This window comes from Coptis chinensis, chromosome 7 (genome assembly GCF_015680905.1).
Source record: "Coptis chinensis isolate HL-2020 chromosome 7, ASM1568090v1, whole genome shotgun sequence".
Taxonomy (NCBI): Eukaryota; Viridiplantae; Streptophyta; class Magnoliopsida; order Ranunculales; family Ranunculaceae; genus Coptis; species Coptis chinensis.
This window is the reverse complement of record NC_141462.1, coordinates 56,104,852-56,126,411: the sequence shown is the minus strand read 5'-3', so window position 1 is coordinate 56,126,411 and position 21,560 is coordinate 56,104,852. Positions and strand designations below refer to the sequence as shown.

The 21,560-nt window shown below is 36.2% G+C and overlaps 1 protein-coding gene across 1 annotated transcript; it reads right to left on the bottom strand.

Moving 5' to 3' along the window:
* Positions 1-16,899: 16,899 nt before the first annotated feature.
* Positions 16,900-17,623, bottom strand: LOC147488058 (uncharacterized). The gene is made up of 2 exons (XM_086574247.1): positions 17,029-17,623; positions 16,900-16,925 (listed from the first exon to the last, which is right to left on the bottom strand). The coding sequence occupies exons 1-2, from the start codon at positions 17,621-17,623 to the stop codon at positions 16,900-16,902; spliced, it is 621 nt and encodes a 206-aa protein (XP_086430373.1).
* Positions 17,624-21,560: the final 3,937 nt, after the last annotated feature.

Below are 21,560 nucleotides of genomic sequence, written 5' to 3'. Positions count from 1 at the left end.
TTCGGCACGCGTACGCCTTGTCGGGGTAGCGCGGCAGGCGCGTTGAGGTCTCACGGGTAGTAGGCACGGGCATACCCTAGTGATTGAAAACAGCGGGCAGCTGGCAACTTTGACTCTCCATTCTATTCTCTTTTTTGGTAACTCTCTCCATTCTATTCTCCCTCGCACACACTAGACACAACTGGCAAAATAGTTTGCCTAATAACCTCTTGTTTAGTACATGAGATTCCTTTCTTCTTTTCATTATTTAAGTTGCTTATTATTATTATTATTTTTTTATAGATAAAAAGAAAACACTTTCAAAAATTTTAGGAAGCGCTTCCTATAGAGTTTTCATCTACGGACAACTGAATCAGAGACCTAGCCGTAGCTGGGTTCAAACTAAAAAATGGAGGAGCTCTCCTTCCCCTACTAGCTAGTGCATGAGCAACAAAATTAGAGTCTCTACGAATAAAATGAAAATGACAGTCATCCAACAATGAGATACAAGCATAAATATCATGTGCTATTGAGGTAGCTCCCCAAGATAAGCTTGTTCTCCTATGTTCCAACATTTCAGCTAAATTTTTGCAGTCCGTCAAAATGGCGAGACATCGGATCTGCAAATGCCGAGTCAAGTTTAGTCCTCCTCGGATAGCTCGTGCCTCTGCCTCTTCTGGATCAGAGGCTGTGTCTCTACTGTGTCTTGCACCAATACAATAACCAAAGTTATTCCATAAGGCAAAACCTATTCCTACTTGCTTTGTGTTACAATCCCAAGAGGCATCCGTGGTAAAGTAATGCCAATTGTTGTTTATTTGAGGCCACATGTGTAAATGGTTGTTTTTGGAAAAAGGGTTTTTCATTGTTAGTAATGAAAGTTTCAACTCTACATATAATGTTGGAAACATTTGTTTGTTTTTGGCTGAAGACAAGGTCATTTCTACTAATATCCAAATGGAAAATATAGTAGTGGCGAAATTACTCATAGTGCTACGTAAAATAGTTTTATCATGCAGGTTAGAACAAATAGTACTAATAATAGAGCTGATTGAATCTGTTTGGTTCCAGTGGTTCGTTCTAATGGAAAGTTTAGAAGCATACTAGCACTACACCATAACAAGGATTTTCTAACAATTGCAATTTCACGTTTGTAACACATATACATCCGTTAGTAAATTAATAACGGTTAGTATTCCGTTACAAAGTTATTTAACCGTTACTGAATTACCGGGATTATTTTGTGACGTTTATCCAGATATTAACTAACAGATAGTCAACTGTGACCAATGCTAAAATGAAATAGAGAAAGTGAGACCAATTAACCCAAAAAAAAAAACAAAAGAAAAAGGCTAAAGTTTAAGCGGGGATTATTTCACCTCGCGTTCATCAGGTGAAGTGGTCAACATAGACATGAGTCAGAGTATGAAAAGAGTGAGCAAAAGGGGGAGAAGGGGTGAAGTGTTTAAGGTTGGTTTGGTTCTTCTTTGCCGCCTCTACCAAGAGCCAGATAAGGTATTTCTTCTTCCTTTTCGTCTCTATCTTTCTCAATTTTAATTCATTACTGATGATAATTTGTTTATGGGTCGATCTTCTAAGGGTTTTCAAGTTAGTTGCTTTGGTACCCAATCTTCATTATTCCAACGCAAAATTGCCCGATCTAGAGAAGAAAGCTTACTTTAAGTAAGGTAACAAGTAATTTGGGTTTTCAATTTTTTGAAAATTGGGTTTTCACTAAGTGTAAAAGTGTGTTATCTGTTCATTTTCATTAGTTATTTGTTGTGGTTGTTTAACTTAAATTTTGATTATTTATTATAAATTGTGACATTGTTAACCTCGAAATTTTGTTACCTTTTTACTTACTTGTTACTTATATTGATTAGTTTGTTTGATTACTTATTGAAAGATTGAAGCTTAGTTAGTTTATACTATGATGCTGATGTTTTTACTGTGAATTTGATGCTTTTGGGAGAGAAATTAGTTTAATTTTGAGGTTAATTTCACTGAATTTAGCTCAGGGTCATGCTGTTCGCGATTTTAGAATTGAAAAATTAACAACAAAACACGAGTGACGAAACTAGAATGCAATCTCGATATTGTGTTATCATTGTTTCTGTGTCTTAGTTTCCATATTATATGGTCGTCAACTCATCATAGCTAATAAGTAACACGCAACAAGTAATTATAAAATACTAACCTAGGCTTTTCGCAACAAGTAATTACAAAATAAAAGTGGGCTTTATCCAATGTTTTTGATACATGATAATGTATAAAAAAATTTAATAGAGAAATTGATAATTGTTATTGTGCTTTTTCAATGTTTGATTTTCTGGTTTTAATGGTAGGATTAGTTTTCCATGAGGTGACTTGTGGTTTATTCTTCCATTCATGTTTATTAGATAATGAAGATGCTAGGTGTCCTTGGACTAAGGTCACCTGTTCAAATATTTTGGTAAGTTCGGAATAATGAACAATAGCTTACACCCCACTACACGCGGTTAGTTGATAAATTTGTTTTGGGGTATTAGTAGAAAAAATAATAATAATGAGGAATCAGCCCCAACTTCATTCAAGTATCTTGCCACTTTTGTTTTCCATGGTCAGGTAAGTATGAGGTAAATCTAAGCTTGGACACTTTAGACCCTATTTAAATTTAAACATGAGTGTTGCAGCCAATATAGTTTTGGAGGAATTCCATTTCTCTTCTTGGGCACCAATCAAATTATATTTATTATTATTATTATTTTGTTGTACATATTTAGTGGTATGGAATTTGCAAGCTTAAGTTCAGAAACTAGCTTAGGCGTTAAAGTCATGGAAGGGAATGGGAAATTGCCCAAGGTGGTTTTGAGCTCTGTTGATGGAAGGTAATTATTAACTTATTGATCTTTGGGTATTTTAATGCTTATATATGTGGGGAGGCTGATTATATATGGGTATTTTTTTATTTATTTAAAAAAAAAAAAAAAGATCTTTGGTGTTGAGTTTTGACATTTGTCTTTATATTGCATTGAATTAAGTGTTTTGCACTATACTTATTGTCCATTAAATCCCAAACTGAAGAAACGCAATTAACCCAACTAATGTCTTGGACTGAGGGATGGGGTCGATGTTTTTTGTGTCACAATGCAGTGAAATGAATCTCACCTAAGGTGGTGAGGGTTTGTATCAAGCCACACCTTTTTCAATAAATATCTAATACTACGTACCCTGCTTGCTTAGCAAATACAGTGAGTGCTCTGAGTTGACATACGAAAACTTACTCACATTATTTTCCTTTTTATGTTGACTGATCAGGGATATCTAAAATGAACTATGCAAGTGTAGATATATCTTAGAACTTGAAATCTATCATCTTTAAAGATCAAAATGGTTCGAATTTTAGTGAGGCAGAGATCTACCTGTTTAGCGACTGTGTTACATCATGGAAAGTTGCAAATGGAAAAGACCTGCTTTTTGTTAGTCCAGATGCAATATTTGACGGGAATAAACCCATCAGGTTAACCACTTCCATTAGTTCACACTGTTCTTCTCCTTGTCCTGTCTTTTCTGAGTTTGTTTTATTTACATTGTTTTGTTTCGGGGACACTTGTAGCTGTATGATGTTAAATCTAACCTCAAGTAGGCTTTTCATTTATTTTTATTTGTCTCACTTGTCACTTGTGAAACTAAAAAGACTTTGAAAATTTGTTAATATTGGGCGGTGTAGATATTTTCCTCATCCTACTTAAGTATCATGATTGTTTTGAATCTTGGCTATATGTTTATTATATATCTTTTTATGTTTTAATCAGATGATCTTCTTGTCAAAATTTTCTATAAGCTCCACTTATCATACTAACTATATTTGAATGATAATTAGCGGTGGCATCCCACATTGTTTCCCACAGTTTGGACTGGCGCAATAAAAAACAGTGCGCTTTATTTTCTTGTTTTACCTGTTTCCATATCTTCTTTTAATGTGTCACCCACTGGTTACAAAACGAAGTAAGGGTCTTGAAAGATTTATTTCTGGATTAAGAAAGAATTTCTAATAACTAATATAGGGTTAGATGAATAAGGGTCTCTACATCAGTTGACCTCAGGGGCGGAACCAGGATTTGGGTGAGGGGAGGCTGCTACTTTAGGAAATGTTTCTGGAAGGAAGAAATCAATCTCACATAGCAAAAATAGCATAAAATAGTATTATGTATATTTGTTAACTGTAGTAGTGTATACAATATTTTTTATTATTATAGAAAGTCAGGGGGAGGCCTATAGCCCCTGTTAGCCCTGCCCTAGGTCCCCCCCGGTCCTTATTCTAATGAGGCTTACAAAAAGTTTCATTTGTATAAAAGCTCTGTTGGCATTAGTATGTGTTGTGTATGTGCATAAGCAATATTAACAACAGAAGTCTATTTCCAATTTCATTCCCATTTTTTTATCGATTCCTTAGAGATGCATATTTCTTTTCGCCAAAGATGGATTTGCAAGAAATATGAACTGTCCATTGCAGATTCTGAAAGTGTAGAAGGAAATCCTATTATAACTCTCGAAATGAAGTATGATCCCCTACAATGGATTCTATGTGGGACTTCACTTCAAAGCTTTATACAAGGTCAATACCTTTCTACTACTTCAATTTATTATTCAATGTGGCTTTTAAACTTATATTCACACCTGACCCGAAACTGCGTTCTCACTTCTTTATACTCTTTTCGGGTTATATCTTGAATACTAGCGACCTTTCAACAATCTCTTGATAGTAACAAATACTGATAACCGGCCCTTCTCTTTTAGTTCGGCCTTGCATACTTACTTTCGTGTAAGGATCCAATTCTCTTATTTGCATTTCCAAATTGTTTTCTTCTAGATGGGCCTAATCGGGATTAAACATGTACTCATTTAATATAGGATGAGCAATTTTCATCTAGCTGACTCAAACTTCTGGAAAAATGCTTTATTATTATGTGTTAGGTGTGTGCATAAGAACCAAGAGAAATGAGGATGTTATCTTCTGAATCATTTTTATTCTATTGTACGTCTTATTTATAGATAATGCAGAGATTTTTGTATCATGCGCAGCATATGAGTCGTGGTTTACCCATGTTGTACTGTCAAACCATGTCTCAAGGAGTCGAGGTCATACCATTTTTATCCGGATGCCATGACAATTTGGAGTGTTGTGTGGCATATCGTTTTTGGATAACTATAGCGTCATATGGAGCTCATTTTTGCTACAAAGTTTACTTCTGCCGCGATCAATCTCCAAGATATGTGCTACCAAACAAGTGTTAAATGAAATTGTACTTCAAAATTCTATCTTGATGCTTCCTAGAGTTAATCATCCCCAAATTAGTTCCTATTATTTTTATTGTTTTTTTGGGATTTTTAGGAATTGAGTTTAATTAGCATTTTAGAGTGTTTTAGGCTATTTATATTTTTGGGTTTATTTGAATTACGAGTTTTATATTTCTATTTTGATTAGAATTGTTTGTAGAATATGTTTCTATTATCAAAGTGGTAGAAAGTTATATTGTAGTGGAAATCTTAAATTTGACACTTATGTGAGTACGTCTTCCGATCTTGCCTTTGTTTTTGTTGTCTGAATTTTAATTCAAAATGCTCTAGTATGATCAGTGAGAAGTGGAAGCCAAGTGGTTAAAACAAGTTAACTAATTCATCGAAGGCAAACAAAGTAATGGATGCGAAACGAAGACATTACTAATGGTATGTTAATAATTAGTATATTTTTGTATGGGTGATATACTGGTCTTGTACTCTGTGAAGATGAAAATATATTTCTTTATTGATATTTGCAGATATTTTGAACTTTTGATAGAGCGTGTTGATAAAGCTGAACCAACCTTTGAAGCATTGGCTCTTTCTTACTTAATTCTTGGGTAATTTCTGATGTAATTTGGGTGGAAAATTTCTAGTTTAGAGTATATGTATACCTGAAAAAAACTTTGTACTTTGTGTTCTTCTATAATTATAAGATTAGTAAAATTATTATTTTTTTAGTTGTGTATAGTTCTGAGTGTGGATTGTGTTACGTTGAAGTGGTGTGGTGGCAGATTTTTGTTAGAATGGATGAATAGAAGAATTTGGTAAATATGTAATGGAGTGAATAGGTACAGTTGCATTGTGGGTGGCCCGACCAAAACAAAAGCCCACAAAATCCAATTTTTTTTTAATACAACAAAATATTAGTAACGGATATGCATCCGTTAGAAATGGATAATTTAGTTGCAAACAAATTAGTAAGCGTTACTAATATATTGTAACGTTTGATATCCGTTACTGAAATTAATTTCAGTAACACTTAATAACCGTTAGTAAATTTTGTAACGGATATAACCGTTATTAATATCCGTTACTGATATTTGTCACACTTTTGTGTCAATGCAAAATAACCGTTACTAATATTTTTAGTAACGGATATATATCCATTACAAATCTTCTGTTATGGTGTAGTGTAGATGTTTATGAGGATATTGCAATGGAAGAGTGTGTGAGAATTAGATTCCACCTGGTTGTTGCACTGCAGGCAAGTTGCAGAGTTGGTAATAGTCCTATTCCTCAGGTTCTCTCGTGTAGGAAGGCTATTTGTGACAGTTTTCCAGAGGAACAACTTTACTCTTTCTGCTGTATCAATATTCCAGATCTTTTTCCAGAGTTGTTGATTTTGCCCGTTGTCAGATGTTTTTGTGCTGAGATATTTGTACACAGATTTGACGCTAAGTTCCCCATTTTGTTCCCTTTGTCCATCTGATGGTGTCTACATGTTTGTTCTGACTGAGCTCTATTTTCAAGATTTCCCTGACAATGTTGGGGAGAAAGAGGGTATTTAGAATATTCATTTTCCAGGTGCAGTTTTGCTGGTCTACTGCAACTCTCTTGTAGGTGTTGTTTGATGGTGGAGGACTAAAAGGTTTTTTATTTGGCAAAGTAGGTATCCAGGGATCCAGCCATATGTCTATATCATTTCTTGATCCGATATGCTGGCATAACTGAGGAAGAATTTTGTCTCTCGCCTTTATAATGCTTCTCCAGATCTTTGAGGCACCCTTTGGGCATTTAACAGAAAGGATCGGTTTTCCTCGTGCATATTTCTTTACGAGACTAGAGGCCCACGGTTTGTCTGGTTCTTTTACAATTTTCCAAAATAACTTTGCTTGTAAAGCGGTATTGTGGTGCGAGGCAATTCTGATTCCAAGCCCTCCACTTGATTTTGGGTGGCAAATCTTGTTCCAGCATATATAATGGATTTTGTTTGTGTTTTCTTTTGTTTTCCTCCAAAAGAAATTTGCATTCAGAGAGTCTAGGGTATTGCAAGTCGATGTTGGTAACGGGAATACAGACATAAGGTGAGAGGGTATAGCTGAGGTGACGGCTTTAATGAGGGTAAGCTTTCCTGCTTGGGACAAGAGTTTAGCTCTCCACCCTTCCATTCTTTGAAGAACCCTTTGTATGACTTCATCAAACTCAATTCCACTTTTTCTTTCTGAGAATCAAGGGGGCACCAAGATATTTTTCATGGGTGATTGTTTTTTCAATCTCAAGGATGTTTTTGAGATCTTGTTTGTTCAAGTGGTGAGTGTTGCGGCTGAAGAGAATACCCAACTTTTGGAAGTTTATCTCTTGTCAGGACACATTTTTAAAGGTTTCCAAAATATCTTTAAGGTGATTTGTCTCGGAGAGGTTGGCTCTGCAAAAGATGAAGCTGTCATCAACAAAGAGGAGGTGTGATATAGGTGTGTCGCTTCGACTGATTTTTACTCCATGTATTTTTTTTTCCCTTTCTTGGCTTTGGTGAGAAGTCGTGATAGAACTTCCATGCAGATGATGAAAAGGAAAGGTGAAAGTGGATCTCCTTGTCGGATACCTCTCTCTGGCTTGAGAAAGCCTGTAGGTGACCCATTGAGCTTGAAGGAGAGAGAAGTAGTAGAGATGCATTGGTTTACCCAATTTCTCCACTTTTCACAGAAACCAAGGGCTTCCATGGTATCCAAGAGAAAATCTCATTCTACTCTGTCAAAAGCTTTGCTTAGGTCTAGCTTTATAGCCATACAGTTTGAAGCACCTTTTTTCCTTTTCAAAGTTCTGACTACCTCATGGGCAATGACAATATTGTCAAAAATTTGTCTTCCTTTTACGAAAGCACTCTGGGATGGGGATCTAAACTTTTCGAGAAGAGGTTTGATAGTTGATACGGTTTGCAAGAATTTTTGTGATAATTCTAAGGCTAACATTGCAGAGGCTAATGGGACGCAATTGGTCTAGAGTTTCTGGTTTCTGGCATTTAGGGATTAGGGTGATATTTGTGTGGTTTATCTCGGTCAGGAGGTGGTCAGAGTTCATGAAGCTTTTGATGGTATTTAGAAGATCAGGGTGGATGATATCCCATAATTTCTGATAAAATAAAGGGGTAAAGCCATCTGGGCCTGGTGCTTTGTGAGGGTCCATTGAGAAGAGAGCCTCTTTGACTTCATCTAAAGTGATCTCTTTGATTAGGCCCTCGTTATCATCGTTAGTAATAACGGGGTCAATGATGTTGAGCTCGTTTAGTTTGCTAACAGAGTTCGACGAGGTAAAAATATTTTTAAAGTGTTCTTCAATGACAGTACAGAGAGCATGTCGGTCTTCGGCCCAAGTGTTTTATCTCTTCTCTTAATCTCTTAATCTGATAGTGGATATTTTCAAAAACATCTTTATTCCACCTTTTGAGATCACTTTTTACTTTCTTCAGCTTAGTACAAAAACGATAAGGTTGAGATCCTTGGGAGTGAGTGTTCCAGGCTTTGGAGATCACATTTTTACAGTCTGGCTCATTTGTGGTTTAAGGTGCACAACTATAGGCCCATGGTTAGATTTGATAATCGGCAAATTTACTGTTTTAGCATTTGGAAAGAGAGTTCTCTATTCTGTGTTTACAATAGCTCTGTCTACCCTCTTTTTTATAAGATCAACTCCATTATTCTTGAATCTCTTTTTTATAAGTTGCTTCTTATGATCCTATCTATTGATGGACTTGGGGAGTTGGGGATGGGACTAAAACACCCACCAAACAGAATACGGTATGCTCCATGTTTCATGCATACATCTGTCGGTCTATGAGTCAATCTCTATGTTCTTCATATATATTATAAAAATATAAATGGAAATATAGTGAGAAAGAAAGCAACTCACTTACTCACTGAAGTTATTATGTTGGTAATTTGTTTAGTCATTTTATCGTTGTTCTTCCTCTGGTTCGGCTACTTAATTAGAAATTTGTCCTTTGTCAGAAAGAGAAAATAAGCATAGGGGCTTTTCGGAGGTGATGTGGACCAACGTTTTTCTCACAATGACAACTGTTTTTTTGGTTGTCCTGAAAAATTCTTCATTTCTTATCGTACTTTTTTTGTTTTTTGTTTGATAGGATACCGTACTCTTCTTCTATATTCAAGCATATTAATGTACAAATTGTACACCAGTTAAAGTGCCTAGCAGCCACGAATATGTTTTTCAGTTTTTCAGGGAGATCCTATTAAGAGAAAAGGTGAGATCTTCTCCGCCCGGGTGTAAAACCCCCTTTTTTACACCTTACAAGATTTTACTGCCACCTGGCTCTTTAGTTAAACCCAATCACCGAAAACTTAACGGGCGGGTTTGTTTGTTTGTTTTTTTTTTTTTCGTATTTTATAAAATAAAATTTTATTCTATAAAATACGAAAAAAACACTCAATAGTTAATATAATCCAAAAAAGAAAACGCCTCCTTCTCCATATCTGATATCTCCATGATTTCACTTCACCCGTTTTAATTCAAAATTTCTACAAAATTGATAACGATTTTTTTAGTTTTTTTTAGTTTTTTTTTTGTTTTGTCAATTTAATTATTGAGTCCAAATTCAGTGTAAATAATTCAAATGAATATCTTTCATAGTTTGTAAGGAGTACGACACTTTCAGGTGGAAGCTTTATGATTCTTCTCCACATACCCAAACTAAGTATGCAAATCTCTGGAAGTGCCAACACCTTCTATTTATATGAAGCATAGAAGATAGAACTCAATCGTGGAAAAAATCAAGTCCTTACAAAGATTTCGCCCCGAACAATATAGTTATATCGTGCTTTACTATCTCTTTGGTGTATCAAGCATTCTCTTCAATGGAAATATTGTGAGAAGATGAAGAAGATGTAAAATCAGTACTTTACAGTTTTGGCAACTTCAGTTTCTGTTTTATGGTTTAAAGTACCTAACTCCGTTAAGCGAAATCTGTTAACTGCCATTAAAATATGATACACGTGGTAGGCAATTCTTGTAAGGTGTAGGAGTGTGGTATTACACCCTGGCGGAGAAGATCTCGTCTCTTAACAGAATAATAAAAAACGAAAATGAATTTATTATTTTTATTATGATTGCAGGTGGGCCCCAAAATTATAAAAAAAATAAGGGCTACAAAAAGTGACAGCTTATTTTGTTGACACGTGTGTCTATAACAGAATGTTAAAAAAGATTCAGCGTCAAGCCTTGGCACCCAATTAACAACTCTTGTGGTCTCCGGCATTGAGTATCTAAATCATTTTCCATCACAAACCAAATGGTGGATGCTCTGTTTGGTGAAAACTAATGTTTGCTTTGGGGGTGCAATTGTTTGACTAATTGACTGTTGTGATGTCTCATCCAATGGCAATTGTGTTTGGAACAGACATAAACAAAGGGTGTCTCTTCCAAATGGCAGTGTACATGTTGAAAAAGTTAGTTGACACCTATAAGTTCACACATATAAATTATTGGTGACTACCACAAACCAAGACTAACTTCGATACAATACAATAAAACCACGAACGTCCCTTTTCACACCTTTCTCCTTTATATTCTTTAAGTTTCTCTACCGATGGACCTCTTTCTCTTTTATATATAGATTTAAAGTTTCTAATGTCTTATTCCTTATATTACTGCAAAAAAAGCCAATCTTTTCCTTCAATTGTGCGTTTTCGTTAATATAAAAATGTTCTATGTTGAGGCCATGTGTATTTGTAGTTCCAATTGTAAATAAAAAAATAATAATAATAAAAAATCACAATGACGTCTATTTATTATTCGATTTTTTTTTTTATACTCATCCATTTATTATTTGAATATTTTTTCATAGTGCTTGCATATCTACTGCCGCTCGCGTGTCCATGTTTTGTGTTCGAACGTCGACTGTTAACATGCTCATTTATCTTGTGTATTTATTTGTTTGGACTGTTTGTTGGGGAAAACGATACCAATTGATTTCCACTAAGATAGCTTGCACTTGGACAATCAATTATTCCAATCTAAAAATTTAAACTTTCGTTACAACCAACAACTACAACCTAAGTTATAGAATTAACTATCACAAACAAGTAATAGCAATGTAAAGTAACTTACCACAATGAGACACAAGATATAACGTGGTTCGGCTAATGATGTCTACTTCCACAAGAGTAAATCCTTTTATAAGTGTGGGAATGAAGATTACAATCACTCCTCTCAAGTCTCTCCCAACTTACTAGATCTCTATTCACTATTCTCTCCTTACAAGCTTTATCTCTTTGTAAGAGTTTTCTCTCAATTTTGGTTGCTCTCAAAATTGGGTTTCTCTCAAAGTCTTCTATTACTAAAAACCTAACTTTGGTTTTATAGTAATTTGAAATTTTGGTGTAAAAACAAAATCTCGATTTATTGGAGAAAAATCAGAACTCAGTATAGGAGTCCTTTGGAACAGGCATAGGAGGGCGCGCGCACATCCTTCTTGACCAAATTCCAGTGACTTGTTTTGTGAAAAAAGAAGAAAAAAAACTAACTTCTTTTCTCAGGCGGCCCTTGGGCAAGGCATATGAGAGCGCGTGCGCCTTCTTCTTTTCACACGAACAATACTGATGTTACATCCTAGAGATTTCTGTTATGCAAGACTAGGGTGCGTGTGCCCCTTTTCCAAGGCATATTTGAGTGCGTCCGCCCCTTTACTTCCATGAACAGGTCAGTACCAATTCATGTCACATGGTGAGGGACTACACCCAACAATCTCCCCCTCCCGAAACCATGAGGGGGTTATTCCACACATTCCTGAATCAACAGGAGGAGTATGCTACCATTCGGCGGTAGCACAACAAACATCAAACTTGCCTTTTGGTAAAACTTTGGTCATCATATCCGACCTATTCTTGTCGGTATGGATATTCTCAATGCACAATTACTTCTCTTCGAAAACTTCTCTAATCCAATGATAACGCACATGTATATGCTTGGATATAGAATAAAAAATTGGATTCTTGCTCAAACTTGCCTTTCGGTAAAACTTTGGTCATCAAACTAAATTATTTCTGCTTTAGCTCTAGTTCATTGAAAAACCTTTTCATCCATAGCATCTCTTTGCAACACTCAGTTGCTGCAATATATTCGGCTTCTATAGTGGAGAAGACAACACACTTTTGCAACTTTGATTGTTAAGAAATTGCTCCCTTTGAAAAAGTAAACAAATAACTGGAAGTGGACTTCATCGAGTCAACATCACCTGCCATGTCTGCATCTGTGTAGCCTTCATGTAAGGTCTTACTATAGGAACCGTTATGGTCGCAGTTTACAAACCTTGAAAACCATGCACAGCGAAATAAAGGTTCTCACGATTTTGGATTGAAATTCATACCTTTAGATCAGTTGTGATATCTTTGAGAATCCAAGATCTACGAAATTAGCAACCTCTTGATCTTCTGTTGTATTACTATCCTTAGAATGAACGTTGTGTGGGCAATGATCTTCCAGCCTCTTCTTTCTCTCTTGGCCTCTCTCACTCTCAAAAGTTGGAACCGAATTTGGATCTTACTTTTCTTGAGCAAAACCTTGGTAGTTCAGCCAGAGAAAGAGGGTTTCTATTTATAGGCTACAACAGGGACCATGAGGAGAAATTAGGGTTGGGCCTCCTGACGGGCTTGGGCTTCCCATGTTCGCCCCAAACACACGGCCCAAGTCCGTCAACAAATGGCTTATTCCACTAAAGGCCATTGTTACACTACCGCCCTAATCCCAAATTACGTGTCAGTGTTTATGGGCTCTATATTATATGCTCGTTGATCTCCTAGTGTTTAAGATATCAAATGTCTGTTGATTCAGTCAAGTTACTGACAACTACATTAATCAACTTCTTATGTCCTTGAGTAGTACCACTCAACCTCATTGTCATGTCGGAATAAATCCACCTGCAGGGTTTACATGACAATCTTTTTGAGCTCCTCAAGGGGACATCATCAACCCGACTTCATGCGGGATACGGATTCCTTCTATAATCAACAACACACCTTACATACAATGTCATTACCCAATCCATCGAGTTTGTTGATTCACAAATGAATCTCACTCATTGATGATTTAAAGCAATGTACAATGCATGTAAGTGCCCGTTATTATATCCGGATTAGGAGGACAAACATTCATAATAACAGAGGCGTTTGTTCACTTATATAGTCAGTATAAGGAGAAACAACCTCACTTGGTCCTGTTCAATACACACCTAGTGTACTAGTGTAATCCTATAGTCAAGATAAACTAATACCAGATTATACTACAACCGTACTAATGGTTTGTCCAAATCCATCTAGGTTGTAAACGATTACTTATACTTTATAAGGGACTGATTATATGATCTTCTGTGTGTTCACACTATATCATCTACAACATAAAGTATTAGACACATGCATATAACTAATAACATATATAATATACATAACATTTGCCCATATGATTCTCATTCAAAATATAAAGAATTAGAGTTAATACAAAAGTAATGCTTTTAGTAAATAACCCTATCAATCTCCCACTTATACTCAAAGCATTGCTTTTTAGTATACTACTAACAAATCTCCCACTTATACTTAAAGCTATGCTGCCAAGCATCTGATTCCCATCCCCTCAACATGCCTATCAAGGGGTCACCTAGGTTATCTTCTGATGCTATCTTGGTAACATAAACATCTCCTCTTTTCTAGGTGGTACTTTCGCTCAATGTGTTTACTTGCTTGCAAGAAGTTCCGACCAAAACTGATTCTTTGGCTGCCTCAGTGGCTGCCACATATTCAGCTTCCATGGTGGAGTTAGACAAGCATTTCTACTTGACACTCCTCCATACTATGGCTCCACCTCACAAGGTAAACACACAACCTGAGGTAGACTTACTCTTGTCCCTATCTGACCTTTCATCACCCTCCACACCAAGAAGTAGTAAGCCACGATAGTGTGGACGTTTACCATTCTACATTCGTGGAAATACTTTTGGAGTTCACAATAGTGTAGACTGTATACCCTAAGGGAACCAAACTATCTGCATGGTATAATAACATATAATCCTTAGTCCTTTTCAGGTACTGATGTATATGTTTTACCGCAGTTCAGTGCCCTTGTCCTGGGTTCTTCTGATATCTGCTAACCATGCTAATGGTAAAGCAGATGTCTAGCCTCGTGCATAGCATGGCGTACATTAAGCTTCCTACAGACGAAGCATAAGGAACCGCCTTCATGTCCTCTATCTCTTTTGGTGTCTTGGGACATATATCCTTTGATAGAGGAACTCCATGCCTAAAAGGCAAAAACCTTTCTTGGAGTTTTGCATGTTAGAACGAGTTAACACAGTATCAATATAGGTAGCCTGAGATAAGCACAACATCCTTTTCTTGCGATCTCTTATAATCAACAACACACCTTACATACAATGTCATGACCAAATCCATCGAGTTTGTTGATTCACAAATGAATCTCACTCATTGACAATTTAAAGCAATATACAATGCACGTAAGTGCCCATTATTATATCCGGATTAAGAGGACAAGCATCCATAATAACAGAGGTGTTTGTTCTTTTATATAGTTAGTATAAAGAGAAACAATCTCACTTGGTCCTATTCAATACACACGAAGTGTACTAGTGTAATCCTATAGTCAAGATAGACTAATACCAGATTATACTATAATCGTACCAATGGTTTGTCCAAATCTATCTAGGTTGTGAACGTTTACTTATACTTTATAAGGTATTGATGATATGATCTTCTGTGTGTCACTACACACCATATCATCTACAACATAAAGTATTAGACGCATGTATATAACTAATAACATATATAATATGCATAACATTTGCCCATATGATTCTCATTCAAAATATAAAGAATTTGAGTTATTACAAAAGTAATGCTTTTAGTATATAACCATATCAATCTCCCACTTATACTCAAAGCATTGCTTTTTAGTATACTACTAACAAATCGCCCACTTATAATTAAAGCTATGTTGCCAAGCATCTGATTCCCATCCCCTCAACATGCCTGTCAAAAGACTTAGCCGTTAAGCTCTTTGTAAAGGGGTCAACTAGGTTATCTTCTGATGCTATCTTGGTAACAGTAACATCTCCTCTTTTTATGATTGATCGTATTAGGTGGTACTTGCACTCAATGTGTTTACTTGCTTACAAGAAGTTCTGGAGCCAAACTGACTCTTTGGCTACCTCAGTGGCTGCCACATATTCAGCTTCCGTGGTGGAGTCAGACACGCATTTCTGCTTGACACTCCTTCATACTATGGCTCCACCTCACAAGGTAAACACACAACCTGAGGTAGACTTACTCTTGTCCCTATCTGACTAAAATTAGAATCTGTATACCCTAAGGGAACCAAACTATCTGCATGGTATACTAACATATAATCCTTAGTCCTTTTCAGGTACTTTAGAATATGTTTTACCGTAACCATGCCAATGGCAAAGCAGATGTTTGTCCTCGTGGATTGCATGACGTACATTAAGCTTCCTACAGCCGAAACATAAGGAACCGCTTTCATGTCATCTATCTCTTTTGGTGTCTTGGGACACATATCCTTTGATAGAGGAACTCCATGCCTGAAAGGCAAGAAACCTTTCTTGGAGTTTTGCATGTTAAAACGAGTCAACATAGTATCAATATAGGTAGCCTGAGATAAGCACAACATTCTTTTCCTGCGATCTTTTATAATTTTGATCCTAAGGATGTGACCCGCTTTTCCTAAGTCCTTCATATCAAATTGCTTTGATAACCATACCCTTATGTCTGACAACACTTTCACATTATTTCTAATGAGTAAGATGTCATCTACATAAAGCACAAGAAATACCACTACGTTTCCATCAAATTTCTTGTACAAACAAGATGCTCTTGACCTTTTTCAATGAATCCTTCTGGTTTCTTTATATAGATGGGTTCCTCAAGACTTCCATTAAGGAAAGCTGTCTTGATATCCATTTTATAGACCCACTTGCATCCAATAGGTTTTACACCATTGGGTGGCTCTACAAGCTCCCAGACCTGATTAGAATCCATAGATTCCATCTCAAAATTCATTGCCTTTTGCCAAGATTCTACATCTCTATCTTGGAGTGTTTCATTTTAGGTCTAGGGTTTAGGATCTTGGTTATCAGTGGTTATGTCTGAAGACATTCCCAAACCAATCAACCTATCAGGTTGTCTAACAACCCTCCCACTACGATGAAGCACGTCTTGTTCTTGTACGTCATTAGTGACACGTTGTGGTTCCTGTTCTTGTACAATTGGTACTGAAGTAGTTTAATGTCTCTTCTCTCAATACTTCTAGAATAATATTACTCGGGGTAATAATTTAATGCACTGTGGGTGGAATAAGATTAATGATGTATAAATTGCCTTCTAATGACCAGAACAGATAAAATGTTTATTTTTCTTAATGACGATCTTGTCATTTAAAAGAAATAGGATACCCATCTTTAATTAACATAGAAACTGAAATAAAGTTCTTTCTAAAATTAGGCACATAAAGACAATTCTTTAACACCATAGTCTTATTTTTACCAAAAGATAAACAAACATCTCCCACTGCAACAGCTACTACTTTCGTAGCATCCCCAAAGATATGGCAATCTCTCCAGCACTATATTTTCTGGTTTCCTGGAACCTCTGCAATGAAATGTAGACATGGTTAGTGGCTTCCGTATCTACACACCAGGTACTGGTAGATAACACCGCTAAACATGTTAAATGACTAGTGCATGAGACATACCTCCATTATTCTCTTGGTTGAGAAGAGGACAATCTGGCTTCCAGTGTCCTGACTGCTTGCACTTAAAGTATTTGCCCTTAGGCTTTTTCACAACTCCTTGAGGTCCCATGCCTTTCTTTGCCATATTCCTATGCTTTTGAACATTATTCTTCTTCTTACAGTCATTAGGCGTAGAAGTAGAAACCTTCTCAGTAGCATAAACCTGAACATAACTCTGCTTAAAGAGACTCTCAGCTGACTGAAGTTCTGCCAGAGAATACAACCTTTTGTTTATGTTGTAGTTAAGGTGGAACGGTTCAAATCTTTCGGGCAGCATCGTGAGAATGATATCGACCTGCGTTTCCGCATCAATATCAACTCCAAGGATCTCCAACTCATTTAGACAAGCGATCATCCTGAGTATATGATCCCTTACAGTAGTCCCTTTAGTCATAGTTGTGGTCATCAAGTTTTTCATGGCAGTTTGCCTAGCAGCCCTATTCTGGTGTTCGAAGAGTTCCTTGAGATTGATCATCCTATCATAAGCCGTGGTCATGGCCTGATGCTGATGTTGCAGTACACCTGACATAGATGCCAGAATGTAACACCGCGACATCTCATCTGCCTTGATCTACTTCTTATATGTTCCTTTCTCCTCTTCTCCAGCATCATCTTTAGGCTTAAGTGGGCATTCCTCATTGAGTACATATTTGTACTCTTCAGCAGTCAACACGATATCCAAGTTGCGTTTCCAGTCTATGTAATTAGGGCCAAGGAGTTTGTTTTCCTTAAGAATAGTTACTAGTGGGTTGAAAGTAACCATTTTGAAAACCTGAGAATCACATAAAACTAACTATTATGTAGGGCAAAAACTTCTTGAGTTAATAACAAAAATTAATTAATTAATCAACCCGTCAGTACCCTCCACACCGAGAAGTAGTAAGCCACGATAGTGTAGACGTTTACCATTCTACATTCGTGGAAATACTTTTGGAGTTAACTTAAAAATTAATTAATTAACCCGTCAGCACCCTACACACCGAGAAGTAGTAAGCCACGATAGTGTGAACGTTTACCATATCTACATTCGTGTAGAGAGGTTTTTCCTATTAGTTCTACTTCTCATCAACTTAACATCACACCACTCGTTAGAGTGGACACACTCCATCTAGACAAGTAAAACTAAAATGCTAACATTTCTTTGGTCCTACAAATAATAGTAGTGACTCCGATGGGGAGGATACCATTACTTACATCTAAGTGTATACCATTACTCAACACTAAGTCCATTATTTTGTAATAAATCCCTTCAGATGGAGAAGTGAATCCATACATTAATAACTTCATATAGTTGTCCTTTAGAAGTTTGTTCTGGTGATCCGTAATTAGACTCATCCGATAAGGAGGAAGGCATTAAAACTGATGCGCAAGTATAATTACATTACCAACAAACCAGTAATAGAGACCGTGGGATTTATATGAAACAAAATTCCCGCTCCCACTTAGTTATTTAGAATTGAGGATCTTTCTGTTTACTGGTCAGGCCTATGTCCATGTTATCTATTATTCATGTGGGCTTAGTTTTTAGCGCAAATATTCACAAATAAAAACATGCATATAGAATAAGCAAATATGAACAATAAAATGGAAAATAAATTCCCAACTGTTATGGCCACATTCATTGCTCCATCCTATTCGCTGAACTCTTTTAGTTGCCTTCGCAAAGTCTGGCGGGGTTGATAATTGCTCAAAAAGTGTAATTTAACCCTCGATTATGCCTCTTATTTAGCCATCTTAGTGAACTAATAGTGTTTGTAAGTTATGTTTTATGATTTTACAGGTGAAAGAGAGAGTTTTGTGGAATATTAGAGAAAAAAGGGTAAAACGGAGCAATATAGAGCATTAAAGATCACATGGGAAACCTGTGGACAATCATGGAGAAGGCCAAAGAATTGAAGCTATTAAAGATGCGACTTGGGCCTATTTTAAAGCCTATTTGGAAGCCTAAGGCCAAAGGATTCATTGCATGGACCAAAGCCTGCAAAAGAGGATAAAAGGATAGAGCAAAAGAGGGAAAATAGACTTCCGCGTCTGGGACGCAAGGATCGTGCGTCCAGACGCAATGCTAGCGTCTGAGACGTAAGGATCGTGTGTCTAGACACATGAAATGACACTGTAGCCACTTCCTTCTCAGTTTTGGAGACAAGGTTGAACTTTGAAAGAAGTTGATTTGTATTAGGAAACAAATGGCTGTTTGGAATGCTTCTAGAACTCATTGTAACCCCTATAACTAGAGGACCTAAGTGCCTTATGTAATTTGCTAATTCACTTATATTCTTGTCTCCAGAACTTGAGGCAGAGAGAGATTAATAATAAAAGATTCAATTTTAACTAGTCGAGTCTTAATAAGTTAGTTTTTCTAGTCTTATGTTCTTTGAATCTTCTTCTTCCCGTTCTTCGTGTTCTTCCTTCTTTATTGAAGGCTAATCTTCTCCTTCAAGGGAGGAGATGAAGCCGATGCTTAAGGTTTAATGATTCTTTTGGTTTATGGTGTTCTTCAATCAGGTTAATTCTTTATGTTTTTAGTTATTACTTTCATTGCCCACACCAAGGGATGGAAGTATAGAATAGGGTTTATGTTTTGCAATATTAATATCATGCTAGTGTTCTTTACTTTTCTTCTAGTAGTATAGTTCTTTAGAGTTAGGGAAGTATTCTTTGTGTTTGCCTTAAGTGGTGATTCATTGAATGACCGCCCTATTAGGAAGTACTCCTTGATGTTGCTCTCAGTAATACATTGAATGGCTGCCCGAGCTTACATAAAAGGAAAGAAGATATTAATAGCATAAACATAGGAACAAACTTAAGTAGAGTTAGTTGTTAACAATGTTTCGTTCAAGAGGGCATTGGCACTCGCTCGATTGCCTAATTGTAGTCTACTTGTAAGAACAACCATGAAGCAGAAGGTCATAGATCAAAAGTATTGGTGGATTCTAATCTATTGAATTCCGTCTGTTATAAACTCTCAATAGTTTAGTTAATTTAGTTTAGTTTAGCATTAGAATCTAAAATCTCTACAATCATAGTTTTTAATCCCTCAAACCCCCTTTCCAGTCCTTTCCTTCACATAACATACACTTAAAAGTGGAACAATACCCTACTCATCCTTTACTTATTGAAGGATAATTAGGTTTTGATACGCTTCTATTTTGTTCAATGACCATCATCCATATACCATCTACACACAAAAGGAGCGCGTGTCAAATGGCACCGCTGTTGTTTTAAGTTGTTTATTGATAAACGTAAAAATAATAGTTTACCTACGAAATGAATGATAAAACTCAAAACGTAAGTAAAACTAAATGAAATTACGTGCTTAGTTTATCAAAGATTGTTCTACTCTCTATTTATTGAACATATATAGTGGAGTAGGAAGTTTGTTCCACTCCTAGTTCTTTCACATAGTAATGTTCTCTAAGTATAAATAATCTTAACTAAAGTCTAATGAGAGATTTACGAATTATAAACTACGATGCAACTACCCCCAAGATACGATTAATTAACTACGGAATGCTGTGTTGATTCTATGATAAGGAATTAGGGGGGATTGATTCCACCTTAACTTACTAACGACGAATCGTCGTAATCCAAATTGAACTGCTATGTCGAACAATTGGTTCTTCCTAATCCCTAATTACACATGGCACTTCTACCAATTCATAACTAGCATGTGAATGATTAAACCCATTCTCATGGTGAATTAATCGTTTCTAGAGTGGAATAGAAATTACGACGACTCTACGATAATCTGAATCAAGCTTTCATCAAGGCTTCTCAACCCCCTCTAATGGAGGTTTAGCCGAGAATCATTCCGCAATCATTTCCATATGAATCTAAACTAAACATAATATCAAGATTCCAACTTTACTAATTTAACAAACAATAATTGAAATCTAATTAATAATTAAGAAATGATATCAACAAGAAATTGAACTAGATCTATAAATGTAATGACAGAAAACGAATTGAATAATAATAAACTATTTTATTAATCTAATCAAATGATTAACAATATTTTAAAGGTTTAATCTAAAATAAGGAATGAAAATGAAACTAAACTTAATTAAAAACCATTAAAACTAGATCTAGAAGCTATTCTAATCTAACCCTAGCTACCATTACAAGGAACTAGTTTTCTAAATATATCTAGATTTTTTTTTTCTAAGAACTAAGCTTTTCTTTGTTTTTATATGTTTCAGATCCAAAATCGTGCATGGGCTTGGAGCCATGTTTTGGGCCAGAGAATCAGGCCCAAAACCCAATTCTTTCACTCCAAAAAGGCCTCTTCAGCTGGAGTTGGCTTTGACAAACTTTTCGTCCACTTTTACTCCTCTGATTGGGTCAAGACTTAGACCATTGGAAAGCTCTTTCCGAGCCGGTCATTTTGACATAAGTTAGGCCCAATTCCGAGGTCTTAGTCCACAGATATGGTCTTCGAACGTTCTCCTGACTTTGTGCACTATTTCTGCCCGAGTGGACTTTGACTTTTCATC